The following is a 24,691-nucleotide window of genomic DNA, read 5'->3' as shown; positions in this document are numbered from 1 at the left end:
ACCTGAAATGGGATTTCAGCAGCTTCCTTGCTGTAGCACTACCTTGCTTGGGGCACAGCGAGGAGGCAGCAGTCTCTCTTTGAATGCTGCTGAAGGAGGAGTGGTAGCAAGGACCCTTGCCCCTCCTAGTACAGCTTTTGGCTTCACTTGGAAAGGAGAGCGGGATGGCGGGAGGAGGTGGGAGAATGGAAGCTTTGACTGTAGGGAAGAAGAATCCTGCTCCTCAGTCCCTTTATTTTCCCTGTGTGACACAACTCCTCAGAATTTCCTGTGCCAGGTGCACCAGGTGTGGGTGAGTGGGCAGGCTCAGCCCAACAGGATCCAAGTGTGGATCGGCTTAGTAGGGGCGGGGTGGGGCATCCAGGTACGGGGTGAGAGGTTTCTGTGTGGGGCAATCTGGGTGTGGGTGGCTCAGTGGAGGATCTAGATACACAGAGTCTCATTGGGGGTTCCAGGTGCAGGGGCAATAGGACTCTACAAGTGAAGGTGGTTGGGGCTTGGGGGGGGTCTGGGTGTGGGGAGATGGGGCTCAGTGGGGTGGGTGTGGGGAACACAGTGGGAGGGTCTGGGTGCTGGGGGAGTGGGGCTTGATGGGGTGGGGGTCCAGGAGCAACTGGTTGGGAATCAGTGGGGTTGGGGTCTGGGTGTGGGGGGCTCATCAGATGGGTACAGGTGTAGGGGGGTAGGGCTTGTCAGGGTGAGGGTTCAGTGGGCCTGCTTGATGGAGGAGCCCTAGATGCTGCTGAGGGGATCCATATGCCAGGCTCCCAACTCCCTTATCCCCTTTCATTCTCCACTCCCCCACACATTCCCCTCCCCTCCCTTGCACATTCCCCTCCACCTCCTCTTTCTTCCCCCCTGCCTCTTTCCCTCATGTCCTTCCCTCATTTCCCCCAGCCCCACTGCGGACATTCATTGTTGCACGGAATAGAAAACAGGAGAGCTCCCAGCACACAGAAGAGGAGCATGACTGGCACTAGGACCCAGGAGGTGGTGCTCAGCCGACACCCCCTCCCAGCATGGCTTCCCTTTACTTTGGTGCCATTTTCTGCAGGGAAACACAGGAAAGCTGGGGGGGGGGGTGTTTTCTGTGGGCGCACAGTCCCGCAGAATCCCCTCAGGAGTAGTATTATACACATCTGAAACAGTTTTCTACTTGTATCCTCTTAATGGGGATTTTAATAATTGCATTGGACCAATTCTTTGCTGGGGTAAGAATATTGATTCTTCCCTTGGGTAATTGACAGAGTGGTCACTCTCATTTCTTGCTACCATCCACAGTCTCTGCCATGGGAAAGACTATATGGGCAAAAGAGCAGTGTCATCATTGTGCTTGAAATAAGACTTGAACAAAAGGCTTGAACACTACTGGGTAAATGGGACATTAACTTCTTATTGTAGGGGTCGGTCTTTCATCAGTGTGTGGGAAACCTACAGGCCTAATGCCCAGGCACACCAATTGGAGATGACATGTGACAGCTCCTCTTTCTAGCCCACACATGTCTGGCTCTAGCTACCTCATTGGTTTCTAATGACTTGAAACTCATGAATGGGAGCATTTCTGATTGACTCTGTCAGTCTGGGGACAGCAGCCAGCTGGGTAAGGAAATCTAGAAATGTTACCAAACATTAAAATGAACATTTTGTGGGGAATTTCTTTGTCCTTTTGAAATGGGTGGCTTATTCTGTACCAGTTAAACTGGTAGCATTGCGTTAGGGTTCTGAGATGTACAGGAGTGCTGTGTTAATTGCGGTAAGGGACTGTAGACCCAGAAAACTAAGGTGGTGATGAGGCCTCTGGTTAATATTGTGTCACTTGGGCCTGAGACCCTTAACAATAGAACAGGGGTCATTGCAAATTTGAAAGAGCTAGAGCAGGTTGAAAAATGTCAACATTCTTCATTTCCACTGCAGTTTGCATTGAAATTTCAATAGAAAAAGGAGGATTTTTGTGAAAACTTTGTCCCACTATTCTCCCAGCTCTAGTGAGCTCCTGCTGTACCCTCTACGTATTGTGCTCAAGCCTGATGCTGTCCTTCTTAGTGCTGGTCTAAACCAACGCTTAGTGCACTTGCCATGCACAGTTCATGTGAGCCCTGCTGTCCCACACTGACCATTCCCTAGTGCGCTTCAATCTTGCTCTGCTTTGAAATGGCCAAAGCGCACTGGGGAATTGTGAGTGTGCAGCAGCGTCCACGTGGACACGCAGGCTGTGTCTGTGCTACAGAGCATGTACCAGGCTACCCTGCTAGTGTAGACACAACCTACACCAACAAGGAGTTTTTCTGCAAGTGTAGGACCATCATCTCTCCGAACGACATTGACAAGCTGCCTTCTGTTGACATAGCACTCTACACCAGGTATTTGTCAGGGTCTCTTGTTCAGTCTGGGGTCTGGTTTTTTCACACACCTGACCAGCATAGGTATGCACACAGAACATTTATGCATAGACCAGGTCTCAGTGCTGAGCAGGCTAACGTGGGGTAGATTTACACCCCAGCATATTGTGAACTGAGTGTTCATTTAGATAAGCCCTGACAGAAACAAGTAATTCATTTTAGGCCTTGTCTACACTACAGAGTTTTGTAGGCAAAAGTGATGTTGCTTTAATTAAACTGCTGTAGGTTCCTGTGTTGGTGGAGTGCATCCACAGTAACAGCTCTTGCATGGACACAGAGAGCAGTGCACTGTGGGTAGTTACCTCACTGTGCAATTGGCTGCAGGGTGCTTTAGGAAGGGTTTGCAATGCCTCATGTATCACATGATACAAGTTTCTCAGTCCCGTGTTCTATGGGCATCCTGCTAGATTGTCAGCCACTTTTCAACTGAAGTGTCGGGGGGAGGGAGAGGAGAGTGGTGTGTCTGGGGGTGGGGGAGTCCGTGCTGAGGAATGTCAAAGCAGCACAGCAGTCCCCACCCACCCCCCACCCACATTCCCCACAGCAGCAGTCTGCCAGCCACTGTATTCCTAGTGCAGGGCAGAACAGGAGCATTCTGTGTTAATGATTTGCTCTTTGTTCTGGGAGCATAGCAGCAGCTGGCTGTCAGACACTTTCCAGAGCTTTGAAAGGGGAGAGGTGCATGACTGCAGGGCAGCAGAGATCAAAACAGTGAGCAGAGCCATAGGTGCCAACTCCGTGGGTGGTCTCAGGCTGGAGCACCCATGGGGAAAAATTAGAGGAGTGGGAACGTGGTGCGCTCAGGGGAGGAGGCAGGGAAGAGGCTGGAGTGAGGATTTGGGGAAGGGGTTGGAATGGGAGTGGGGAACGAGTGGGAAGAGGTGGGGCGGGGAGACCTCATGGAAGAGGTGGAATGGGGATGGGCGGGGGTCGAGCACCCACGGGGAAGAGGGGAAGTCGGCGCCTATGAGCAGAGTGGTCATGATGGGCATTGTGGGATACTGGTGGAAGCCGGTTATATCAACAAAACAAACAGCAGCGTCTACACTGATGCTACGATGCTTAAAGTTTGCTCCAAAAAGCTCTATGCCTCTCGTTGAGGTGGTTTTATTTTGTTGGCAAAACAGGACAGTTTTGCTGCCAAAAGTAGCTTTGCAGTGTTTACTCCTGCCCTGTTTTGTCGGCAAAAGGAAGCTTTTGCTGACAAAACTTTGTAGCGTAGACAAGGCCTCGATGTTCACGTGCCCAGCTGGCGTCATGTCCCAGCTTGCATAGCATTTAACAGTGTTTCTGTCAAGAGCAGTACGTGAGTAATTCCATTTGTAGCTGCAGCCGTCTCTGCTTCAGAAGAATCTTCCTTGAGCATGTCTCTTCTTCAGAATTTGGTCCTTTTCTTATTAAATAGCAACTTTCTATAGCCAGTGATGCCAGCTGTCCTATAATATCTGCCTGAGGCAGCATAATCTAATGGCTAGTCCAGAGGGCCTGGGAATGGGCAGGCCTAGCACCAGTTAGCTCTGTGTTCTTGTCCTGTCACTTACCTTTCTACTCCCCATTTCTGGGCCTGTAGATGAGGTTCAGATTTAGCCGGCATTAAGTGCTTTGGATGAAAAGTGCTATTGAAAGGCAAGATGACAGTGGAATATTTAAAAAAAACCCAAAAACCTTCCATTCTTCATTTTGATTAAATAAATACTAAGGAATTTTGGTTCTGGAGTTTTTGATCAAATTGTGGGAGGCTCAGATTGGAAGACTGACTGAATTAAATGGGACACACAGCCTTGTATCAGGTGAAATCTACTGTCTTGATAACTAACCTATGGGTATTTGTCACTCAGGAACCACATGCAAGAATTTTTAATACCTTTCCCTTTCTTCTCTTTATGTCGGCGAGAATATGAGGGGATCTTTTCAGAAGTGGCTAGTAATTTTTTGAATGCCTTAATTTTTCAATGCTCAACTTGAGATACCTTAACCAGGCCTGACTTTTGGATAGTGCTGAGCACCCATCCTCTGAAAATCCAGCCTCTTGAAGGTATGAAAGGTTGGACCCTTCTCCCCCACCCCCCAATCCACTAGTCACATTTGAAAATATCAGCCTACATCTGCATGGAAGCCCAGCCACATGATAAATCTGAACAGTCCTGCTCCCAGGGCTGGCTTACAGGGGGCTCAGTGAGAGGGCGGTTGTGCCAACTTGTGCTCCAGAATCAAACCATTCCATTAATAAAAAAAATAAAATAAAAAAGCTTGGGACTGAATGCAGTTGATCCAGTGAAGTTTGCTGACAGCTCGAGGCAATAGCTCTGATAGGTGTTCCCCAGCCCTGTCTTTCCAGGGATCTGTCATCGCTGAAGCCTAATGTCTGCATTATGGACTCTCTCGCTGTCAAGCAGAACAAGCAGCTGTGGATAGGGGTGCTCGTAGCATGAAGATCTTCGGCCTGCTGAGAGCTCTGTCCCAGCGTAGGGTCGCAGCTGGGTGGATTTGGGGAGAGCGCTTCTCTGGTTACGCAGAGCTGTCCTTGTGCTGCATGTTCATTGGGCTGCCCTGGCACTTCCCACTTGCATGTCAGACACTTCTGATGTTGCCTTTGCTCCCTTGCATGCAGGAAATAAGGCACATAGGAAGCGCACACAACCGAAGTGCTATGCCATTCACTGCTGCCACTGCTTCCAGCACTGCCCCCAAAGTGATCACTGCCCAGTACAACAGCCCCGCAGGCCTCTACTCCTCAGAAAACATCCAGACCTTCAACAGTGCTGTGGAGTCTAAGTCATCTGGTGATGCCCAGGACCCCAGCAAGCCGTAAGTAGTTCCCCACTTCTCTCTCCCTGCCCCTTCCTTGCTGGGATGTCTGTTGTCATGGAGTGAACTTTGTCATAAACTCATTGCAAGCGTATCCATTTTTTAACATGGGACAATTCTCTTTCAGGCTTGTGGAAAGAGTGCAGCTAGCAGGTGTGAGACTGGATGCAGTCCAGGGGGGCATGGCTTGTGGGGGCAGGGAATATTCTGCAAGGTGCAAAGGTGAAATTAACAATTGTGTGTTTTTGTTTGCCAGAGACCAGCGCAGTTTCAGCGTGCGTTCAGCATGACATACCAGCCTTTAAAATCACCCTCTGACCGCAACAGGTGCCCAATGCTTTATTATCAGCACTTCGTACAATTGGTCTTTTTTTCTGGCTTTGCAAGCAGTGCTGGAAGGGTGCAATGTGGTACGGAGGAAAGAGCAGCCCCTTTTCAGAGAGGGCTTTGAAATCTTACAGGGACAATGTCAAGGCTTGGAGTTTTTATTAAACTGCCTTTTTCTTTGGATTTTAAAGAATTGCAAAGAGCCCTGGGCAGTTGTTTCTCTTCTGCTCAACCTGCTACATGGTTGAGATTGCAAGTCTGAAAACATACTCTACCTCGACAGCAATCCAAGCAGAACAGCCATGGGGATGGGTTTGTATTTGCATCTGACCCTTGCCAAGTAACTCTCACTTCACCAAAAATGCTAGCCTGCTTCTAGGCTGAAGTGCTAGAAACAAACCCGAGTATGTCCAATGATGTGAGCACAGGGCTGGGAGCCAGGAACCTGCTGGGCTCTGTTCCTGGCTCTGACAGTGGCTTCCTCTCTGACCTGGAGCAAGTCGCTTACTTAGCCTCCCGATGTCCCAGTTTCCACATTGGTAAAATGGAGATAATGATAACAATAAGAAGTCAGAGCACTTTGGTGTTATTTGTATTACCCTAGTGCTTAGAACCACTAGTCATGGACTAAGACGTCATGGTGCTAGATGCTGCACAAACACAGAACAGAGGGCATCACAATCTAAAGATACTGGCCTCTGCTTTCAAAGGTGCAGTTTTATGCCTGTGCTTTAGGTGCTAGTCCTCTAAATCCCTGACTTGCAGGTGCAGTCAAAAGTGAGAGGTCTAGGAACTTGAGTTATGGTCACAGTTGTTGTGCCTGCAGAAATTGAGACCTTCTAATACTAGTCTGAAAACATGGCTCCATAAGTGCTTATGCGAGCTCGTAGCCACCCTGATAAGGTCAGGACAATGCCTTCAGCATTTTGGCTTCCCTGCCCCCAAGGGTTATTTTTGCCTTTCACTGCCCCTGAGAGAAGGCTGGTGTCAGTGAGCCCCATGGGGCTGTCACTCCCCCCTCCTTCCCTGGAAAGAGGGCAGGTGGCAGTGGGTGGGCAGAGATTGTAAGTAGCTGCTAAAGCCTAGCAGGATTTTCTTTACCAAACAGGTGTCCTTTTAGAATTGAATTAACAGCTACTGCAAGGCTGCTTTAATGGGGCCTTCACCTGTCCAAACCCCAGACAATAGTGACTGATGCTCTGTGGCTTGTTTTTCAATGGTTCAGACTTCTAAGTGGGTCTGGCACCATGTTCATCTAACATCACATGATCTATAATGCACAGCCCCCAGCACCCATTCAGAGCATCTTTCTCTGAACTCAAGAGGCCAGATCCGTGTGCCAGTGTTATTCCAGAGGAACGTAATTGAAATTGTCCAGCCCAGCCCGTTTCCTCTAGATTTACACTGGCGTAAGCGATGCAGAGTCTGGCCGGAGAAACTGCAACCACTGTATTTGGTTTTCAGATCTTTACAAAAGAACTACCTTATGGTGACAGGTGGTGGGTGAGGGGAGGGACTTAGCATCCAATTCCTCCTGCTACACTGTATCCTTTGGGTGGTCTGCACTGCAGTCTGGAGGTGGGACTGCAGTTCATGTAGGCATACCTGATCAAACTAGATTCAAACTAGCTCAGGCATGCCTCCGTGCGCTCAGTCACACCTCCTGACTGCAGTGTAGACATACCCTTTGTGCTCAGCCAGAACGTCAGCATTAGCCAGAAGCTTTACCATAGAGCTGATCTGTGTATGGTGGATCCTTCTAGTAAAAGGAATACCTGATTTGAAGTACTCATTTCAGAATTGCTTGGGAATTTGGTTTAGTCCTCCATTAACTTCTTCCTTCCTTCCTTTCTTCCTCCCTCTGTGTTTTCCTCTCAACTCTGCAACCCTACAAAAAAAAAAATACCCAACCTTCCTTGTAACCCTTTCCTGCCTCTAGCTGTTTATCGCCTCCTGGGTTCCAGGCACCTTTTGCAACGATCTATAATCCTCTACAGCCGCACACCTCCTTGCCTCCATTGCAAAGGAGGCACAGCACCTCCTCCATCCCAAGCCAAGTGAGAGTGGGCCCCGAACAGCTAAAACAAGCCGCTCAGATCTGCCCCAACAGCCCTGTGGAAGTGGAGGTGCCAGGACTCAAAGTGGTGCACGTGCAATTTAATTCCCCCTTGCAGCTCTATTCCCAGAGAAACATCCTGGATACTTTACAAGGGCAGATCTCTTCTGTTAGCCCTGCTTTTCCCAGGTAACCTTGCCTGCTGCGTGCGTGGCTTACTCAGCGCACATGTGCATCCCCGGCTTCATCTCCACAAGTGACTTATTTGTCCATTGCTCACAGTGTCGACCAGTCACCAAGAATCCAAGGTTTTATGTGTCACCTTTCTGAATGAAAACGTAGTGCATGATGATCTCATCACAGACGCTTTCTCTGCATTGTATTTCTTTGCTGTGCACAATGCAAAGCACTGAAATGTACCAAATCATCTGCCACTTTCCTCTGCTGCTTTTTACACACACACACACACACACACACACACACAAAAAGTAAAACGTACACAATTTGATTATTTGAAAAATGGTGTTGTACTGATTTGACTTGTTCAGTGGAAGGGTGAGTGGGGTTGTTGTTTAAAGCACCAGACTGGTAACAATTTGTTCCCGAATCCCTAATTCGGTAGTGACTGGAAGGCACTACCATCTGTCCAGCCGGTAAGTGTCCTGTGAGCTTTCATTTCACATAGCACTGGTGGATGTTTGTGTGTATTGAAGGATCAGGCTATGTAGCCTGAGTTAGTCCAATTTCCGGCAAGAACAGGCTCCTCCTCCCCAGGGTTCACTTCCCAGGCAGGTGACATCTACTAATTTGGAGGCAGGGTGACCTAGTAGATAGAGCATTGGACTGGCATTCGGGAGACCTGGGTTTTATTCCCAGCTGTGCCATTGGATTGCTGGGTGACTTTCAATAAGTCACTTCACTGCCCTGTGCCTCAGTTTCTCCATCTGTAAGGCTAATGGTGCTTACATCCTTTAAAAAGCGCTTTGAGATCTACAGATGGAAAGCAATATAAATATTTCTGCATTGTATTAGCCTGTATTGATGGTAGGTAGTTTAGTGCTCTTGATGGCCAACCGGCACTAGCATAGCAGCTCAGGATCTGTATTTGAGTTATATGAAATCACAGTCAACAACATTCAGCACACTTCAAACAACATTCAGCACAATTGGTTTTCAGATGATGACATTAAAATCAGAGTGGGCAGAGAAAAGCAAAGCTTAAACCACTTCAGGCATCTTTGCAGAACAGCTAAGAGGCCAATTCCTTTCACAGGAGCTGGTTAGGAAATCAGCTGCAGTGCTACATTCTTAGATTATTTCAGTTAGTTTATGTCTATTTTATCTTACAGTGCTATGAACTGGCTACTGTGTATGAATCCCAATCTCCTTTGCTGGACAAAATTAGAACTGCAGAGCTTTGTGTCATAGCTCCGATACTGCTAACAGTCCTTTTAGATCTAGTGTTAAGAACCATATGCTTTTGGAGCAGGAGGATCTGAGTTTTCACCCAGTAGTCACTGCAGAGATCCATGTGGTTAAGTTTTTCACTGTAACAGCCACGAAATCCCAGATAGCCGCCACTTTATAACAATGCGGTGCAGATAGTGAACTACAAGGAGCAAAGTGTTTCAGTGTTACAACTTGTAATTGATATGCTTTACCTCAGGAACAGTAAAACATCACTACTTCTCATTGCTAATCCAGACCCTGATAATGCTGACAAAAGAACCCAAGTGGGTCTCCACCAGCTTCTAAGCAAAAATTCAGTGCCGGGGGCATTAAAATTCCCTACCGCTCAATCTCAAAGACCTTCATTACCTTCACAAAATGTGTTACAGTAAAATAAAAGCAAAATTACACTTGCCAAAATACACTAAGTGAGGCTGTCTCTTTGTAGGTTTCATTACTGTGGCATTGGTTTCTTGCTAATTTACAAAACTCAGTAATTCAACAGTGGGTCTCCTGGTCACTACTATGAATTAGCAAGGTTCCTCTGGTCTCCTTTTGGAATGATTAACTCCACTGAAGGAAGTCAGAGTTCTCTTCTGCCAAATATCTGTCCCCACAGACTCTTACTTTTAAGCCAGTTCTATCACTTTGTATTAATAACATTAGTATGTGCGCCTTCCTCAAGACATGAGCAATTGCACAATTTCATGAAAGATTTTTTTAAAAAAATTTTTGGTCTGTCTTCACAGTCTCATTTTCTAAAAAATGGATCACTGAGTGCTAAAAATGTGGAAGGTCTGACACATACATTATGCACATTGTCACAACACTGATTTGTTTGAAATGTTGTTTGTCTGTTTATAATGCTCCATAAGACAATTTTTAGCATTTTCTTTTCAATGTACATGGATTAAATATCCTTAGTATTGTGAATGAAAGACTAACAGTGGGCTTCAGCCCATTATTTTGAGAGTAGAAAAGGTGATGGAGGAATATAAAGGGTGATGGGAGGATATAAAATTGTAATGGGGGGCATGGATTAATTTAGGATAATCCAGGGAATTTCCTATGTAAAAGACATCGGGACTTGATCCTGTTTCTGCTAAGAGTTTCAGGTCATTGATATTCATATTCTAAATGCTTGAATGTATGTGTATATTGCTTGAAAGAGTATACTGCTTTCACTCCAGAATATTTTACTATAGATGGGAACATTTTTTGAGATTATTTCGTGAAAACATGCATTATAACATTTGCCATCAATTTACCTCTGGTGCTTGGAGTGTTTATTGTGCAGGCTAACCCCCAGATCACTTGATTACAAATTGGCACCGAAAATATGCAGTTGCTTCATCAGCAAAAAGATTTCTCTCTACAAATTCATCTCAGTTTCAAGATGCTTGTGTACAAGTGCCTGCTCTTCCTGTATGCAACAATGGTGTTCTGGTAGGCTTGAACCTAGCAAACCACTTACGTCTCATTGTATATTATTTAACCTAGTAGGCAAATGACACTCATTCCTCAATGTCCCATTTTTTAAAGAAGACATTTGCCCTTAATCCAACTTGGGTAATGTTTCCAGCTGCATTCGTTTAGGATGCTTCAGTTAGCACAAATGTATCCACAGAGAGATGGTTTGTATTCTGAGGTGCTACATTTACACTTCAATACCAAAACCATTAAACTGAGATTGCTAATCACTCTCACACCACAAAAGGCAACAAAAATGTCTAGGCAGGCAATGGAGATCCAGTGCTTAAAGCAGCAGTTTGGGGACAGGAGATGGAATGATATTCCTGACTCTGCCACTGACCTGCTCTGTGAGCTTAGGCAAATTGCTGAAGTGCTCTGTGCCTCAGTTACCCTATCTGTAAAATGACAATATTGATACCCATTTTTTTAAAAAGCACTTTGAGCTTGAAACTGTGGCAGTCACTATTAGGAGTAAGGTTTTCAGGACCAGGTCTTGCTATAATACAAAGATGTTTTTTTAATTAGAGAGTTATTAATAGAAGCTAATCAGTGGGGGGAGGGATAGCTCAGTGGTTTGAGCATTGGCCTGCTAAACTCAGCATTGAGAGTTCAATCCTTGAGGGGGCCACTTAGGGATCTGGGGCAAAATCAGTGCTAGTGAAGACAGGGGGCTGGACTTGATGACCTTTCAAGGTCCCTTCCAGTTCTATGAGATGGGTATATCTCCATATATTAATATGCATAAGTAATATTAGGAATGAAATACAAATTCCCCTATTCAAGTTACACACATTAAGTGTTTTGCTGAATTGTAGCATTGGTCCCCTGCATTCCTAGAGCAGGAACAAGCAGTGAGTCACCACTCTGCAGCTGAAGTCAGCTTTTATTACTAAGCCCCACTTGCTCCCCATTGCCTGCACTAAACAGACTCTGTCTCCAGCTCTAGTTGTGCTGAGAACCAAGCCAGATCACTCTTCTTAAACAACAGGAGCTGGGCCTGCCCCAAGAGCAGCACAATTCATTCTCTATGGGCTGGTCTACACTACGGGGGGAAATCAATCTTAAATACGCAACTTCAGCTACGTGAATAACGTAGCTGAAGTCGAATATCTAAGATCAGAATACTCACCCGTCCTCACCGCGTGGGATCGATGTCCGCAGCTCCCCCTGTCGATTCCGCAACTCCATTGGGGTTGGTGGAGTTCCAGAATCGATATAAGCGCGCTCGAGGATCGATATATCGCGTCTAGATGAGACGCGATATATCGATCCCCGAGCAATCGATTTTAACCTGCCGGTACGGCGGGTAGTCTAGACGTAGCCTATGGCACAGGGCCTGCTTTAGGCCAATTCAGCCAATTCCCCTGAATGGGGCCCCACCCCTAAGAGGGCCCCACTCTCAAGCCCCAGTTTAGCATATTGGCAAGAGCCGGTGCACCGTACCAGGGTGGCCCAGCTTCCCCAGGGAGCAATTTAAAGGGCCTGAGGCTCCCAGCAGGGACTGGAGCCCCAGGCCCTTTAAATTGCCACCAGAGTCCCACTGCTGGAGCCTTGGGGTAGTGCTGTGGGGCTCTGGAGGCTATTTAAAAAGTCCAGGGCTTCAGCTGCTTCTACTGCCCTGGCCCTTTAAATAGCTGCTGAAGCCCTGCCACTTCCCCAGGGCTCCCGTGGCTGTTTAAAGGGCCGGGGCGGTAGAAGTAGGGGAGCCCTGGGCCCTTAAAATAGACCCCGAGCCCCAGGCTGCTGCTGCTACCCTGGTGGGGGAGGGAGGAAGAGGGGGTACTCATTGTACAGGGTGGGCTGTACTTTCTGTACCTGCACCCTGTGCCCACAGCCAGCCCCTGCTGCACCCCCTGCCCTGCCTGCACCAGTTCCTGTCTGCAGCCAGCCCTGCACCCCCTGCCTGCAGCCAGCCCCTGCTGCACCCCCTGCCCTGCCTGCACCAGCCCCTGCCTGCAGCCAGCCCCGCATCCCCTGCCCTGCCTCCAGACCTTAGGGTGACCAGACGTCCCAATTTTATTGGGACTGCCCCAATAGTTGCTTGTTTGTCCCGCGTCCCGACCGATGTTTGGTCGGGACCCTGGACAAACAAACAATTTTGCCTTCTGCATAGGCGGAGCCCAGAGGGGCTCTTGGGGGGCCCCCCCGTCCTGATTCCGCACCCTCCTTCCCCTGTTGGATCCCTCCCCAAATCCCCTCCTTGGCCCCGCCTCTTCCCCAAACACGCACCATTCCTCCTCCCTCCCAGGTTTGCACACAGGCTAGGGCCTGGCGTGCAGCATGGAGACTGCTCCAGCCCTGCAGCCCACGGCACAGCGCGGTGGGGCCTGCGTGGGCGGGAGGCAGACACACACGTGGGCGAACACGCTCCTGCTGGGAGGGGCCGGGCCCGGCTGCCTGGTTTGCCCCCTGCCCGGGTGAGTCCCCGAGCTCCCTGGGGCGGGCCTGCCCGGGGCTGTGGGAGCGAGTGTCCCAGGCGGGGCGAAACGGAGTAGCCACTGCCCTGCATCCCAATATTTCATCTTTGTCATCTGGTCATCCTACCAGTCTTTGTCTCCAGCCAGCCCCGCACCCCCTGCCCGCAGCCAGCCCGTCTCCAGCCAGCCCTGCTGCACCAGCCCTGCACCCCCTGCCCTGTCTCCAGCCAGTCCCGCACTCCTGTCTTCAGCCCTACCAACCCCTGCTGCACCCCTCTGTGGCCCTGCCTGAAGCCAACTCACCCCCCACACCCTTGTCTCCAGCCAGCCCCACACCTCTTGCCCTGCCTGCAGTCAGACCCTACCTCCAGTCAGCCCCTGCCCTGCCTCTAGCCAGTCCCATGTTCACTGGTGCCCTGCAGTTCCAGGGCAGTAACTCTGCACACCTGCTTCAATGAGGGGGGCAGGGAGCAGCTGGGACCCACACGTGCACACTGGATACACATGTGCACACCCACACATGTAAAACGGAGCTCATTTCTAGTTCAGGCCCATCTTTTTAAAAAATAACTTTAGGTAGGGTTAACATAAATCTGTATTTTCCTGGACATGTCAGGCTTTTTGGTTAATAAATCACCATCCAGGAGGAAAATATGGATGTATTGTAACCCTATTGGTACAAAAAATACATACTGTGGCACATCCCTTAAATCAGAACTTTTTATAAGGAACTGAAAGGCTAAGAAACAAAAAGCATTTTTCCATTACTTTTTTTTTTTTAAGTCATCCCTGCCGGGGCCCCGCCAAAAATGTTCAGATTGGTCTCCACACTTCCTAAAGCTGGCCTTGGGCACAATGCACCTTTTATTTAATTTCAGCAGAATTGTTATTTCCTGGAAAGTACCTTTTTAAATTTCTTACATTGAATTGCACAGTATACTTGAGAAGGGGGAAGAGAGAGAGAGAGAGAGAGTGTGTGTGTGTGTGTGTGTGTGAGAGAGAGAGAGAGAGAGAGAGGAAATCCTCATGAAAAAGAGTTTTCCACTGGGAAGCCATGGTGTTCATCTCACTAGGATTTCACTTTCCTTGTGCAAACGTAGCCTCTATCACCACTATGGTATGCTGTATGTTTGCATATGGGGGTGTTCTCAGATTATAGTATTTACAGATTGTGGCAGTGGATTGTTTTAATTATAGGTCATTTATCAAGCATTTTTTTTAATATTCTCCCCAGTTTGGAGCAACATAACCAGCCCTCCAATAACCTTGTCATAGACAAGGAGTCTGAGGTTTACAAGATGCTCCAGGAGACTGAAGACCCAAAGGAACCACCCAGGCAATCTGCTTCGTTCCTGGTGCTACAAGAAATTTTAGAATCTGAAGGTAAGCAGTTACTGTGTTCTCCATGTGGCTGTCAGATTCCCTTTGCTATGATCTGATCTATAGTCTACATTTGGTTTAAAAGCAAACCCTCTTCCCCACCTGCTGACTGTTCAAAGTGGCCTTTGTAGATGATTTCCACAGAAACCTTCAGACAGGCGCTTTTCCATTAACTTCCATGTGCAGGGATACTCTTTCGATACAGTTGTTATCCATATGTACCCATAGGTTTGAACTCTTACAGCATAAGCATTTTAAAAAATTTTTAGAAACTCCCCCAAATTTTCTAAATATCAGGTTTCACTTTTCACCGGGTAAAGAATTTTTAGATTCAGTATTGTATGGGACAGTGTGTGTGAAGGTGTGAGCACTAAAGCTAGCAGTTTCCGTCTTCTCAACAAGGAAAGGGGAAAGATCAGCTGCAGCTGAAATCCAGGAAATTACTGGATCTGGTAAGAACGAGTAGCTGAAGGTGCCACTCTTTTTGGCGCCACTGGGTCAACATGTGGACTTTACAATGCACAACTACAATCTCCTTATCAAAGGGATCTGTGTTGTACTTAGCTGAGCCCCAGATCTTAAGTTTGTTTGTTTTTAACTCTTTTTTTCTTTAACAAACAGGTCTAGATAGGGAAGAGATGTGTTTGATGAATGGCCAATTAAAAGCCTTTCTTTGGCTGAGTTCACAGCACTGGGGAGATGTATGTTCAAGTCCATCTGTAATAACATGGTGGTCTGGTATGAGTCTGGAAGTGAAACATCTGTCAAATTCCATTGTGTAAGCTGAGTGATTTGCAAAGAGCAAACAAACAGCCTCAAAGCGAGAAGCAAATTAGATTCTTAAAATTCTTTTAGTTTAATCCAAGATAAAATCATATATTTTTAAGTGTCCCTGTTTATGTTGCATGTTTGTAACTTACAACTACTGATGGGAATTCTGCACGTGTGAGAAACTCTCATTTCATTTGTCAATCACTGAGAAAGTCGACTCTGTTCTCAATAGCACTGAAGAAAATAAGAGGCAAAGGGGCTTCTTCTTCTACTTTGCAAGGATTTGCAGCATTGCTGGAAATCTCTAGCACTGAAATATGCTTGCCTGATAAAGAGCCAAAATGGGCTGTTGCTTGGTTTCATTTTGAGCTGATAAATCTTGATACTGAGCAGGAACTGTAAAGTTATGCATCCCTGAAAGAATGTTTGTTGCTTAACCTGCTTCCCCTTCAACACAGCTCAGAAAGCTCTGGCATTCCAGTCCAGATGCTTGGTGATGCTGCTAAAGTTTACAGTGATAAACAGAGGCACAAGCAGCAAATGCTCAAAGACTCTGAGCCACATCCCCAGCTGGTAGAAGTCGGCAGAGACACCGCTGTCTTCAGTCATTAGTAAGGTGACCAGACAACGAATGTGAAAAATCAGGACAAGGGGTGGGAGGTAATAGGAGCCTATAGAAGAAAAAGACTCAAAAATCAGAACTCTCTCTCTCTCTAAAATTGGGACATCTGGTCCCCCTAATCATTAGACTGCTTTATACCAGCTGAGGATCTGGGCCAGTGTCTTTTGGTCTTCATCCTGGAACTCAGAATAACAACCAATGAAATAACAGTCCCTCTAGGGTGAGCCTCAAATCACTTTTCAGCCTTAGAACACTTATTGGGAGGTCACATTTCATGTAAAATAAGGTAGGAAGGGTTTTTTAAATAATTAAAAAGATGTTTTAAAGTTGGCTACCATGAGCACGCTGCTGTGCCTCTTCACTGCACAGTCCATCATATTGGATTGTCTGGATGGAGCAACAATAGTTACACATGTCACTGAGGGACATCATCATGGGCAGCAGTGACTCTGAAGTGGTGCTGGATCCTTCCTGGTCTATTCAGAGGCAACTCAGGATGAAGGGGCTTTGCAGATGTGTAACTACATCAATACACCTACGGTGGGCAAAACACAAACATAGACGAGTTGGACTGGGGCCAAGTGGGACTTGCACCTCTGTGGTTTAGCCTGCACTAGTGCAAACCCTGCTTTGCCTTGGTACAGTGTGTCAACCGCAGGGGTCACCCCAGGGTAACTGCAGTGATGTAGGTACAACGGCACAGATGTTTTGATGTAGGCAGGCTTTGACATGCTTTGCTATTGGCCCAACAGGCAAATGGTGCAACAGCATCCGCAGAGTGTGTGGCTGGCTGTGCTCTAGCCTTTCTCTGTACTCTGCTGTGATAATAGGAGCTATAGCTGGCAGCTGCAATATAGCTGTGGCCCTCCAAATTCATGGCCATGAAATCTGTCAAATCTCATTCCCCACATCCCATGAAATCTGGTCTTGTGTGTGCTTTTACCCTATACTGTACAGATTTCACAGGGGAGACCAGAGTTTCTCAAATTGGGGGTCCTTCCCAAAAGAGAGTTGCAGGGGGGTCACAAGGTTATTTTAAGGGGGTCACGGTATTGCCACCCTTACTTCTGTGCTGCCTTCAGAACTAGGTAGCAGGAGAACAACGGCTGCTGGCTGGGCGCCGAGTTCTGAAGCCAGCACCCCACCATCAGCAGTTGAGAAGTACGAGTGGCAATACCATACCATGCCACTCTTACTTCTGCACTGCGCTGGCGGTGGCTCTGCCTTCACAGCTGGGCTCCTCGCCAGCAATCGCTGCTCTCCAGCTGCCCAGCTGTGAAGGCAGAGCCACCGCCAGCAGCAGTGCAGAAGTAAGAGTGGCATGGTATGGTATTGCCACCCTTACTTCTGCGCTGCTGATGGTGGGGTGCTTAGGGTTAGCAGCACATCAGCAGCAGCACAGAAGTAAGGGTAGCAGTACTGCAACTCCCCACCTACAATAACCTTGCGACCCCTCCACAACTCCTTTTTTGAGGTCAGGACCCCTACAATTACAACACTGTGAAATTTCAGATTTAAGTAGCTGAAATCATGACATTTACAATTTTAAAAAATCCTATGACCGTGAAATTGACCAAAATGGACCATGAATTTGGTAGGCCCCTAATCATAGCATAGGCTTCCTCCTTTGTTCTTTCATCAGTGCCATGTGGGCTGGGCTGCAGCAACTTGCGTTTATGACATTGCCGGCCATTTTGGCTGCTTCTGTGGGGTTTTATCCCCTTTCTTTGGCAAACACTGGATGCAGCTCACTCTTGGGTTTGAGTCACATACTCTTGAGAGACCCAAGGGTGTTGCCCCCACGCCCTGTCCCGTCTTGCCTGAGATGGAATAAAGTCCCTCTTTCCTATCTTGATCTATAATGTATGTACCACTATCTGTAAATTGAGAGGATCTGCAGCCCTTAACTGCCACATTATTTTAAAAGCTCTTTCTTTACTGTAAGGCTAGGAATATTGGAATAACACAGGCCCTAGGAGTTCCCTGGATTAATTCCTGCTTCAAGTCCAACAGCTGAATTGAACTAGAGCATCTCTAGCAAAGCATCCAGTCTGGATTTAAAGATTCCTCTTTCAGTTTGTGCAACCCATAATCCAAAGTGCTCTGTTCCTATCCCCAGGCGATCCCAATAAACCTTCTGGATTTAGAAGTGTGAAACCACCAATGACAAAAGTTGCCTCATCGATCGGAAATGCCCAGAAGCTGCCCATTTGTGATAAGTGTGGATCCGGCATTGTGTAAGTATTGACCTGTCCCAGTTTCTTATAGGCGATGTCTACACTACACACCGCTGGTAGCAGCATGTAGGGTATGGGTATCTACTACAAGCCGCAGTGAAAAGTCTGCTGCATCTGCACTGTGGTATGTGCTACACATGGCAGTGAAAGGCTCTGGCATGTGGGAGAGAGCAGTCAAAAACTTCAGCATTCCCTACTAACGGAGCCTTTCACTGTGGCAGGGAAAGGCTCTGGCAGGACTAGTCTTTCCCTGCAGCAGGAGAAGGCTCCAGCAGAAGAGAACTGGTGGAGTCTTTCCCCGCTGTCTCCCCGCAGTCTTTCCAGTGGCAGGGAAGGGCTCCAGCGATGTGGAGGCCGCAGCTAAAATAGCAGCATAGATAGGGAAGCATAGTTTGGGGGAATAGAGCCATGTACTTGCATATATACCCACTCCCTTTAGATGTGTCTGAGCCATGTCTCACCAGCTACACTGTGGTTTATACCCATGTCAGGAGGCTGTGCTGGTATGTATGCTACACACTACCAAAAGAAGCATGCGGTGTAGATGTGCCCATAGAGTGGAGCTTGCCATACTATAGTGTGTGCGTATACGGCTTGCTGTCTAGGACTCATGTTCTGTGAGAGCTGCGGGCACTTGGCTCCTCTGGAAATAGGGCCCGTGGTGCTTGTACCTTCAGAAGGTTTCACAAATGCTGCCAGTGAACCCTGCAAAGGTCTCCTAGGGTGGCCAGGTGTCCAGATTTCAACCGGAAAGTCTGGTCGAAAAGGGGACCTGACAGTGTCCAGTCAGATCTACTGACCAGACACCCAAAGTCCAGTTACTGTGGGGTCAGGAGGCAGGGAGGCACCAGGTCATCATCTGTGCTAGCCCCATCCCAGCTGGGGCCACCAGCTGGGCCTCAGGGAAGAGGCAGCGTGGAGGAGGTTCCAGCACTGCTGCTGGAGTGTCTGGTTTTTAAATATTACAAAGTTGGCAACCCTACTCCTGAGGCAGCGACTACGTTTTCCTGGACACACAGAGCCCAGCCTGTATTTCTCAGTGTAGGTGGCAGGTTTATTTCAGACTGATGGAGAACAAATCAAGTCACTAGGATGCATGCAGACACAGTGACTCCCTGTCATGAGCGGTGAGTTCTGTGGGCCCGTGGTGCCTGGGCACCAGGAATATTCCTAGTACCCAGGCACCACATGCCTGGCTCCAGCACTGGTCTCTCCCTCTGCCCCACCTTCTGCCCCCAGGTGTCCCCCCCCATTTAAAACAGCCCAGGGCCCCCACTCAACACCGGCAGCGCAGCAGAGCTGAGCGGCTTCCTGCCTGCTTGCTTCACATGGCTGCTGGTCTCCCTGCAGCCCTGGGTGTGGTGGGTCTGTGTCCTGTCCCCAATGCCCCTTCAGCCAATAGGAAGCTGCGGTGGCAGTGCCTGGGGGTAACAGCACATGGAGACCCCCCCCGACCCACCCTGCCTAGGAGCCCCAGGTAAGCCCTGCATCCCTCCCCCACCCCAGAGCCTGCACTCCCTCCCTCCGCACCCCCCCCATCCCCAAACTCTGCATCCCCATCCCTTCCCACACATCCTCTCCAGCCCCCAAACTCCCTCCCAGAGCCTGCACCCTTCTCCCCCTCCTACACTAGGGTGACCAGATCACCCAGGTCAAATATCGGGATGCAGGGGGGCGGGGCGGGGGCAGAGGGGAAAAAAATGGCGGCAGAGCAAAAAAAAAAAAAAATCCCCCACCCCCGATTCCTCCTCCCTCCGCAAGTGCTGGAGGGAGGCCCGGGAGACTCAGGGGAGCGTGGGGCCGGGACGAGTGTGAGTCTGGCCTGGCCCTGAGCAGGCAGGATTCAGGCGCGGTACCTGGAGGGAGAGTAGTGGGTGGCCTGCGGGTCCAGGCTGCGGCTGTTCTCCCCACCTGGGCAGCAGGACTCAGAAGCAGCCGCTGCTGCAGCTCCCACTGCCGTGGGGGGAGGAAGCGGCTGCTGGCCAAGCTCAGCGGCTGCGGCTCTGGTGCCCACGAAGCCTCCGAGCCTGGGCCTGCTGCGGGGACCCAGCGCGCATGCTGCGTGCGCCCAGCCCCTGGCCAGTCGCGTCTGGGCTGGCTGCCCAACTGGTGCAATCCCGCAGGTGACCCCGGAGTGGGGGCAGCAGGCCTCAGCCCCCCCGCATCCCACTTGTGTCCCGCAGGGGAACGAACGGGGCTGGGCTAATGATGCCTCTGCCACGGGATTGCACCAGCTGGGCAGCCAGCCCAGAAGCGACTGGCATGGGGCTGGGCACAGTGTGCGCGCTGCTGAGTTCCCACAGCAGGCCCGGGCTCGGGGGTTCGGGCCCGGGCGCCAAAGTCACAGCCGCCGAGCACCACGTGCTTGGCCACTTCCTCCCCCCACTGCAGTGGGAGCTCCAGCAGCAGCTCCTCCTGAGTCCCGCTGCCCAGGTGGGGAGAACAGCTGCCCCCTGGCCCTGCGGGCCACCCCCCTACTTTCCCTCCAGGTACCATGCCCGAGTCCTGCCTGCTCAGGGCCAGGTCGGACTCTCACTCACCCTGGCCCCGCGCTCCCCTGCGTCTCCTGGGCATGGTGTGCTTGGCAAGAGGCGGGGATTTGGGGAGGGAGCCAATGGGGAAGTGAGGGGGCGGGGATGGGGCGGGATTTGGGGAGGGATCCAATGGGGGAAGGATGGGGCGGAGTCGGGGCAGGGGAGGGCGCAAGCCCTTCCAGGCTTTGGAGCCTTTGCTTGTTTGTCCAGTGTCCCGACCTAACATTGGTCAGGACGCGGGACAAACAAGCAAATATCGGGACAGTCCTGATAAAATCAGGACATCTGGTCACCCTGTCCTACACCCACACCCCTTGCCTCAGCCCAGAACCTACACCCAAATTCCATCCCAGAGCCCAACCTCTCACCCATCCTGCACCCCAATCTCCCACTCCAGCCCAGGGCTTGCACCCCAGACCTCCTCCCCCCACCCAAACTCCCACCCCTACCTGCCTAAGGCTCTGGGAGGGAGTTTGGAGATCTGGGCTCTCTTCCCAGCTCTGCTGTGTGACTTGGACAAGTGTCGCATCATTTCTTGTGCTTCTGTTTCCCCTCCCAAACATTGTCAGTCTTGTTTATTTAAATCATAAGCTCTGTGAGGCAGAGACTCTGTCATTATGGGTATGTACAGCACCTAGCACAATGGGGCCACGATCTCAGCTGGGGTCTCTAAGAGCTACTGCAATGCAAATAATACATAACATGGAGTGTGGCAGAGCCAGGAACAGGAGCCAGATTTCTTGACTCGCCAGTCCAGTACCTTAAGGCCCATGTCTACACTAGCACTTATGTCAGCAAAACTTTTGTCACTCGGATGTATAAAAAAAACACCCTGAGCAACATAAATTTTGCTGGCCTAAGTGATTGAGTGCACAGCAGCTCACACTGCCATAGGTACTGCTGCTCCTTGAGCTGGTTTTGTTATGTCGACAGGAGAGCCCTCTTCCATCAGCCTAGCGCGGCTACCCCAGCAATCTTACAGCTGCATCGATACAGCTGGGCTGCTGTAAACTTGTAACTGTAGACCTGGCCTAACTATGAGATCTTCCGTCCTCCTTTTATCTTTTAGCATTGGTTTCCTTATAACTGCTGTCTCTGCAGAATTCTGCCTGGGAGTTCAAGCGGGATCTTTAAATAGATCTCAGATTGGAGGATTATGTTTAAAACTTTCCCACTGCAGTCCATACATTCAAAGCCTCCATTAGACTTTCCCATCTCCGGCATACATCCTCCGTGCCAGAGTCTCACAAGCCTGGCATAGCCTGAACGCTGACCAACACTAGAACATCAGTAAGTTCTGTTACCAGGGATATGTCATGTAAAATAAGAATCAGCATTAAAATATGAAACCCTGCGGTTCCTCTAACAATTGGGTAGATCTGGAAAGCTCTGCACTATAAACAGTGTGACTAATGAATTCAAGAGAGTGCTGCTAGAGCAAAATTATACTCCTAGGGAATTGTTTGGGAGCTGCATCAGGTAGCTAACAAGCTGCTGTGTATTTTCCTTATTTTGGTTTGGCTAGTTGCAAATAGCATTTGCATTGTGTTTCCCTGAGGGGAATGGAATACAATGGAACAATTAGACACCCCAACTACAGCATAGGAGTTAGTGACTATTTGCTGCATTGGAAAATTCAGCCAGGGTCCAGGCACCTTTTGCCTCTCCCACAAACATCTGGGTTTTTTTAAGTTGCAAGTCAGAGGGCTGCCCTTTGATTCTGCAGCCCTTTGCCCAAACTGGTTGTGTTGGAGTTATATTTTGGCTCATTTTACTTGTTTTGAGCCATTCAAACCCACTTTTTATGGTACACCCTCAGTGTTGCACACGCCTGTTTACCAGCTCCTCTCTAAGACTAAGGCCTGTCTACACTACAAAGTTAGGTTGATGTAAGTCACCTTGCGCCAACCTATTTCTGTATGTGTCTACACTCAAATTTGTCTCCAACTGACATAAGCGCCCTGTTATGCCAATGCAGTAATGCCACCACCCTGAACGGCCTTGAGCCATAGTCAACCAATTGAGGTCAACGCAGTGCAAGTGTGACTTGTGTCAATCCTACCAGTCTTCCAGCAGCTGTCCCACAATGCCCCATTCGCTGTGACCATGACTGCTCTGTTCACAATTGTAAACTCCATTGCCTCAGGGTCATAGAGACCAGAAGCTGCACCCCACTTTAACCCCCACCCCACATTTTTTTAAATGCCTTTTCCTGGTTGCCCAGCTTGGCAAGCACACCCAGAAGCACAGCCAACCATGCCAGCTCCACTCACTGGGCATGTTCCTGTCTGGAGTAGACGGGAGGTATTGGATCTCCTGGGCCTGTGGAGAGAAGGGGCTCTGCAAGCACAGTTACAGCACAGCCATAGAAACATGGATGTCTCTGGACAGACTGCCCGGGGGATGCAGGCAACGGGGTCTGACAGGGATCAGTTACAATGCCGAGTGAAAGCGAAGGAACTTCGCCAAGGATATCACCAGAGAATTTGACCAGGGACTTTCCCTGGAACTTTCTTGTGCTTGTGCTTGGAAAAATGGGAAGGCCAGTTCTAAAAATACTTTCAGGGAACAGGGTTCTTGTTTTGCATAGTGCTAGCCAGTCACGGGGCCAGATCCTCATCAGGTGTAAATTGATGTAGCACCACAGGGAGTACTGGGGTTACACCAACTGAAGATCTTGCCCATAGTCTTCTAACCCTGCATGGCCCTGGCCTGCACTGTGTGTGAGGGGGAGAGAGTTTTTAATCTTTCTTGGGCATCAGTCTTTGTCCAGCGAGGATATCCACATTCTGCCTCCCTAGACCCATGCTCCCCATAGATATTCTCACTGGCACATTGCTGCTGCAGAACAGCTGCCTCCTTCCCACTCGAGGGGATGGCTGTGCTGTCTGGAGCAGTCCCAGTAGTGGGCAAGCATGGGGAATTTCAGCCAGGGAGTCCTTGAGGGATTGCAGGAGCCCCAGAGCTGAGCCATTATGTTGTTTCCCACAGGGGGGCGTTTGTGAAACTGCGTGACAAGCACCGCCATCCAGAGTGCTACGTGTGCAGCGACTGTGGGACAAACCTCAAGCAGAAAGGACACTTCTTTGTGGAAGATTGCATCTATTGCGAGACGCATGCCCGGGAGCGAGTGACCCCTCCTGAAGGCTATGAGGTGGTCACTGTCTTTCCAAAATGAATGACATCATCGGCTCTGTATTATTTTTCCTACACTACTGTTTTCCAAAAAGCAGCCCCCCCTTAAACCTGCCTTGCAATAAGCAATGCTCGGCATGGCTTTTCTTTTGCTGCCACAGTAACCCTCCATCCGTTAGCCTTAGGTGCCACTAATTGTTCAACACTTGCATTTTTAAAAATCTGCTCTGACAGATCAGTTTGGATCCCCTTTTTGTACTGTCCAATCTTTCTCCCTTCACTGTCGATTGCAGATGAAAATCAGAAGCCAAAGCTGAAGCACAGAAGCTGTGTGTCTCAGTTGTTTTTCCTTCTGTTCATGTTCAATAAACGTGATGAATCCACAAGGCAAACCGTTGTCTGCATTTCTTCCAGTTCTGTGTATGTTGGCCTCCTTCCGCCCCCACCCCCAAAAAACACTTCGCATTCTGAACAGGGTTGGCAGAATTCAGTTTGTATTTTTTGGTAATGTAGATGTTTATTGTTAAGAATTTTTTTACATTTTTATGAAGGCTGTCGATTAATCGCAGTTAACTCACATGATTAACTAAAAAAAAATTAATTGTGATCGCAGTTTTAATCTCACTGTTAAACAACAGACTACCAATTGAAATTTATTAAATAATTTTGGATATTTTCTACATTTTCAAATATATTGATTTCAATTACTACACAGAATACAAAGTGTACAGTGCTCACTTTATAGTATTATTTTTATTACAAATACGTGCACTGTAAAAATGATAAAAGAAATAGTATTTTTTCAATTCACCTCATACAAGTGCAATCTCTTTATCAAGAAAGTGCAACTTACAAATGTAGATTTTTTTTTTGTTACATAACTGCACTCAAAAACAAAACAAGGTAAAACTTTAGAGCTGACAAGTCCACTCAGTCCTACTTCTTGTTCAGCCAATCGCTACAAAAAACAAGTTTGTTTACATTTACGGGGTATAATGCTGCTCACTTCTTATTTACAATGTCATCTGAAGGTGAGAACAGGCATTTGAATGGCACTTTTGTAGCCAGCATTGCAAGATATTT

The 24,691-nt window shown here is 48.7% G+C and overlaps 1 protein-coding gene across 4 annotated transcripts in view; it reads left to right on the top strand.

The window, feature by feature from the left end:
• PDLIM1 (PDZ and LIM domain 1) overlaps positions 1–24,000 on the top strand; it is a 75,937-nt gene extending 51,937 nt beyond the window's left edge. The window contains exons 1-6 of one of the 4 annotated variants that reach the window (XM_050960251.1): positions 5,112–5,207; positions 5,464–5,534; positions 7,474–7,779; positions 14,164–14,312; positions 17,822–17,939; positions 23,465–24,000. In XM_050960251.1, the coding sequence (XP_050816208.1) occupies positions 5,494–5,534; positions 7,474–7,779; positions 14,164–14,312; positions 17,822–17,939; positions 23,465–23,651 (801 nt within the window). In that variant the 5' untranslated portion in view covers positions 5,112–5,207; positions 5,464–5,493 and the 3' untranslated portion in view covers positions 23,652–24,000. Of the gene's footprint in view, positions 1–5,010; positions 5,208–5,463; positions 5,535–7,473; positions 7,780–14,163; positions 14,313–17,821; positions 17,940–23,464 lie in introns of those variants that run through there. The other 3 variants (XM_050960248.1, XM_050960250.1, XM_050960249.1) reach the window with 3 other exon arrangements.
• The last annotated feature ends 691 nt before the right edge of the window (positions 24,001–24,691 follow it).

The sequence above is a fragment of the Gopherus flavomarginatus genome, chromosome 6 (genome assembly GCF_025201925.1).
Source record: "Gopherus flavomarginatus isolate rGopFla2 chromosome 6, rGopFla2.mat.asm, whole genome shotgun sequence".
Lineage (NCBI taxonomy): Eukaryota > Metazoa > Chordata > Testudines > Testudinidae > Gopherus > Gopherus flavomarginatus.
Note: the sequence above shows the minus strand (reverse complement) of the source record. Positions and strands in the feature narration are given on the sequence as shown.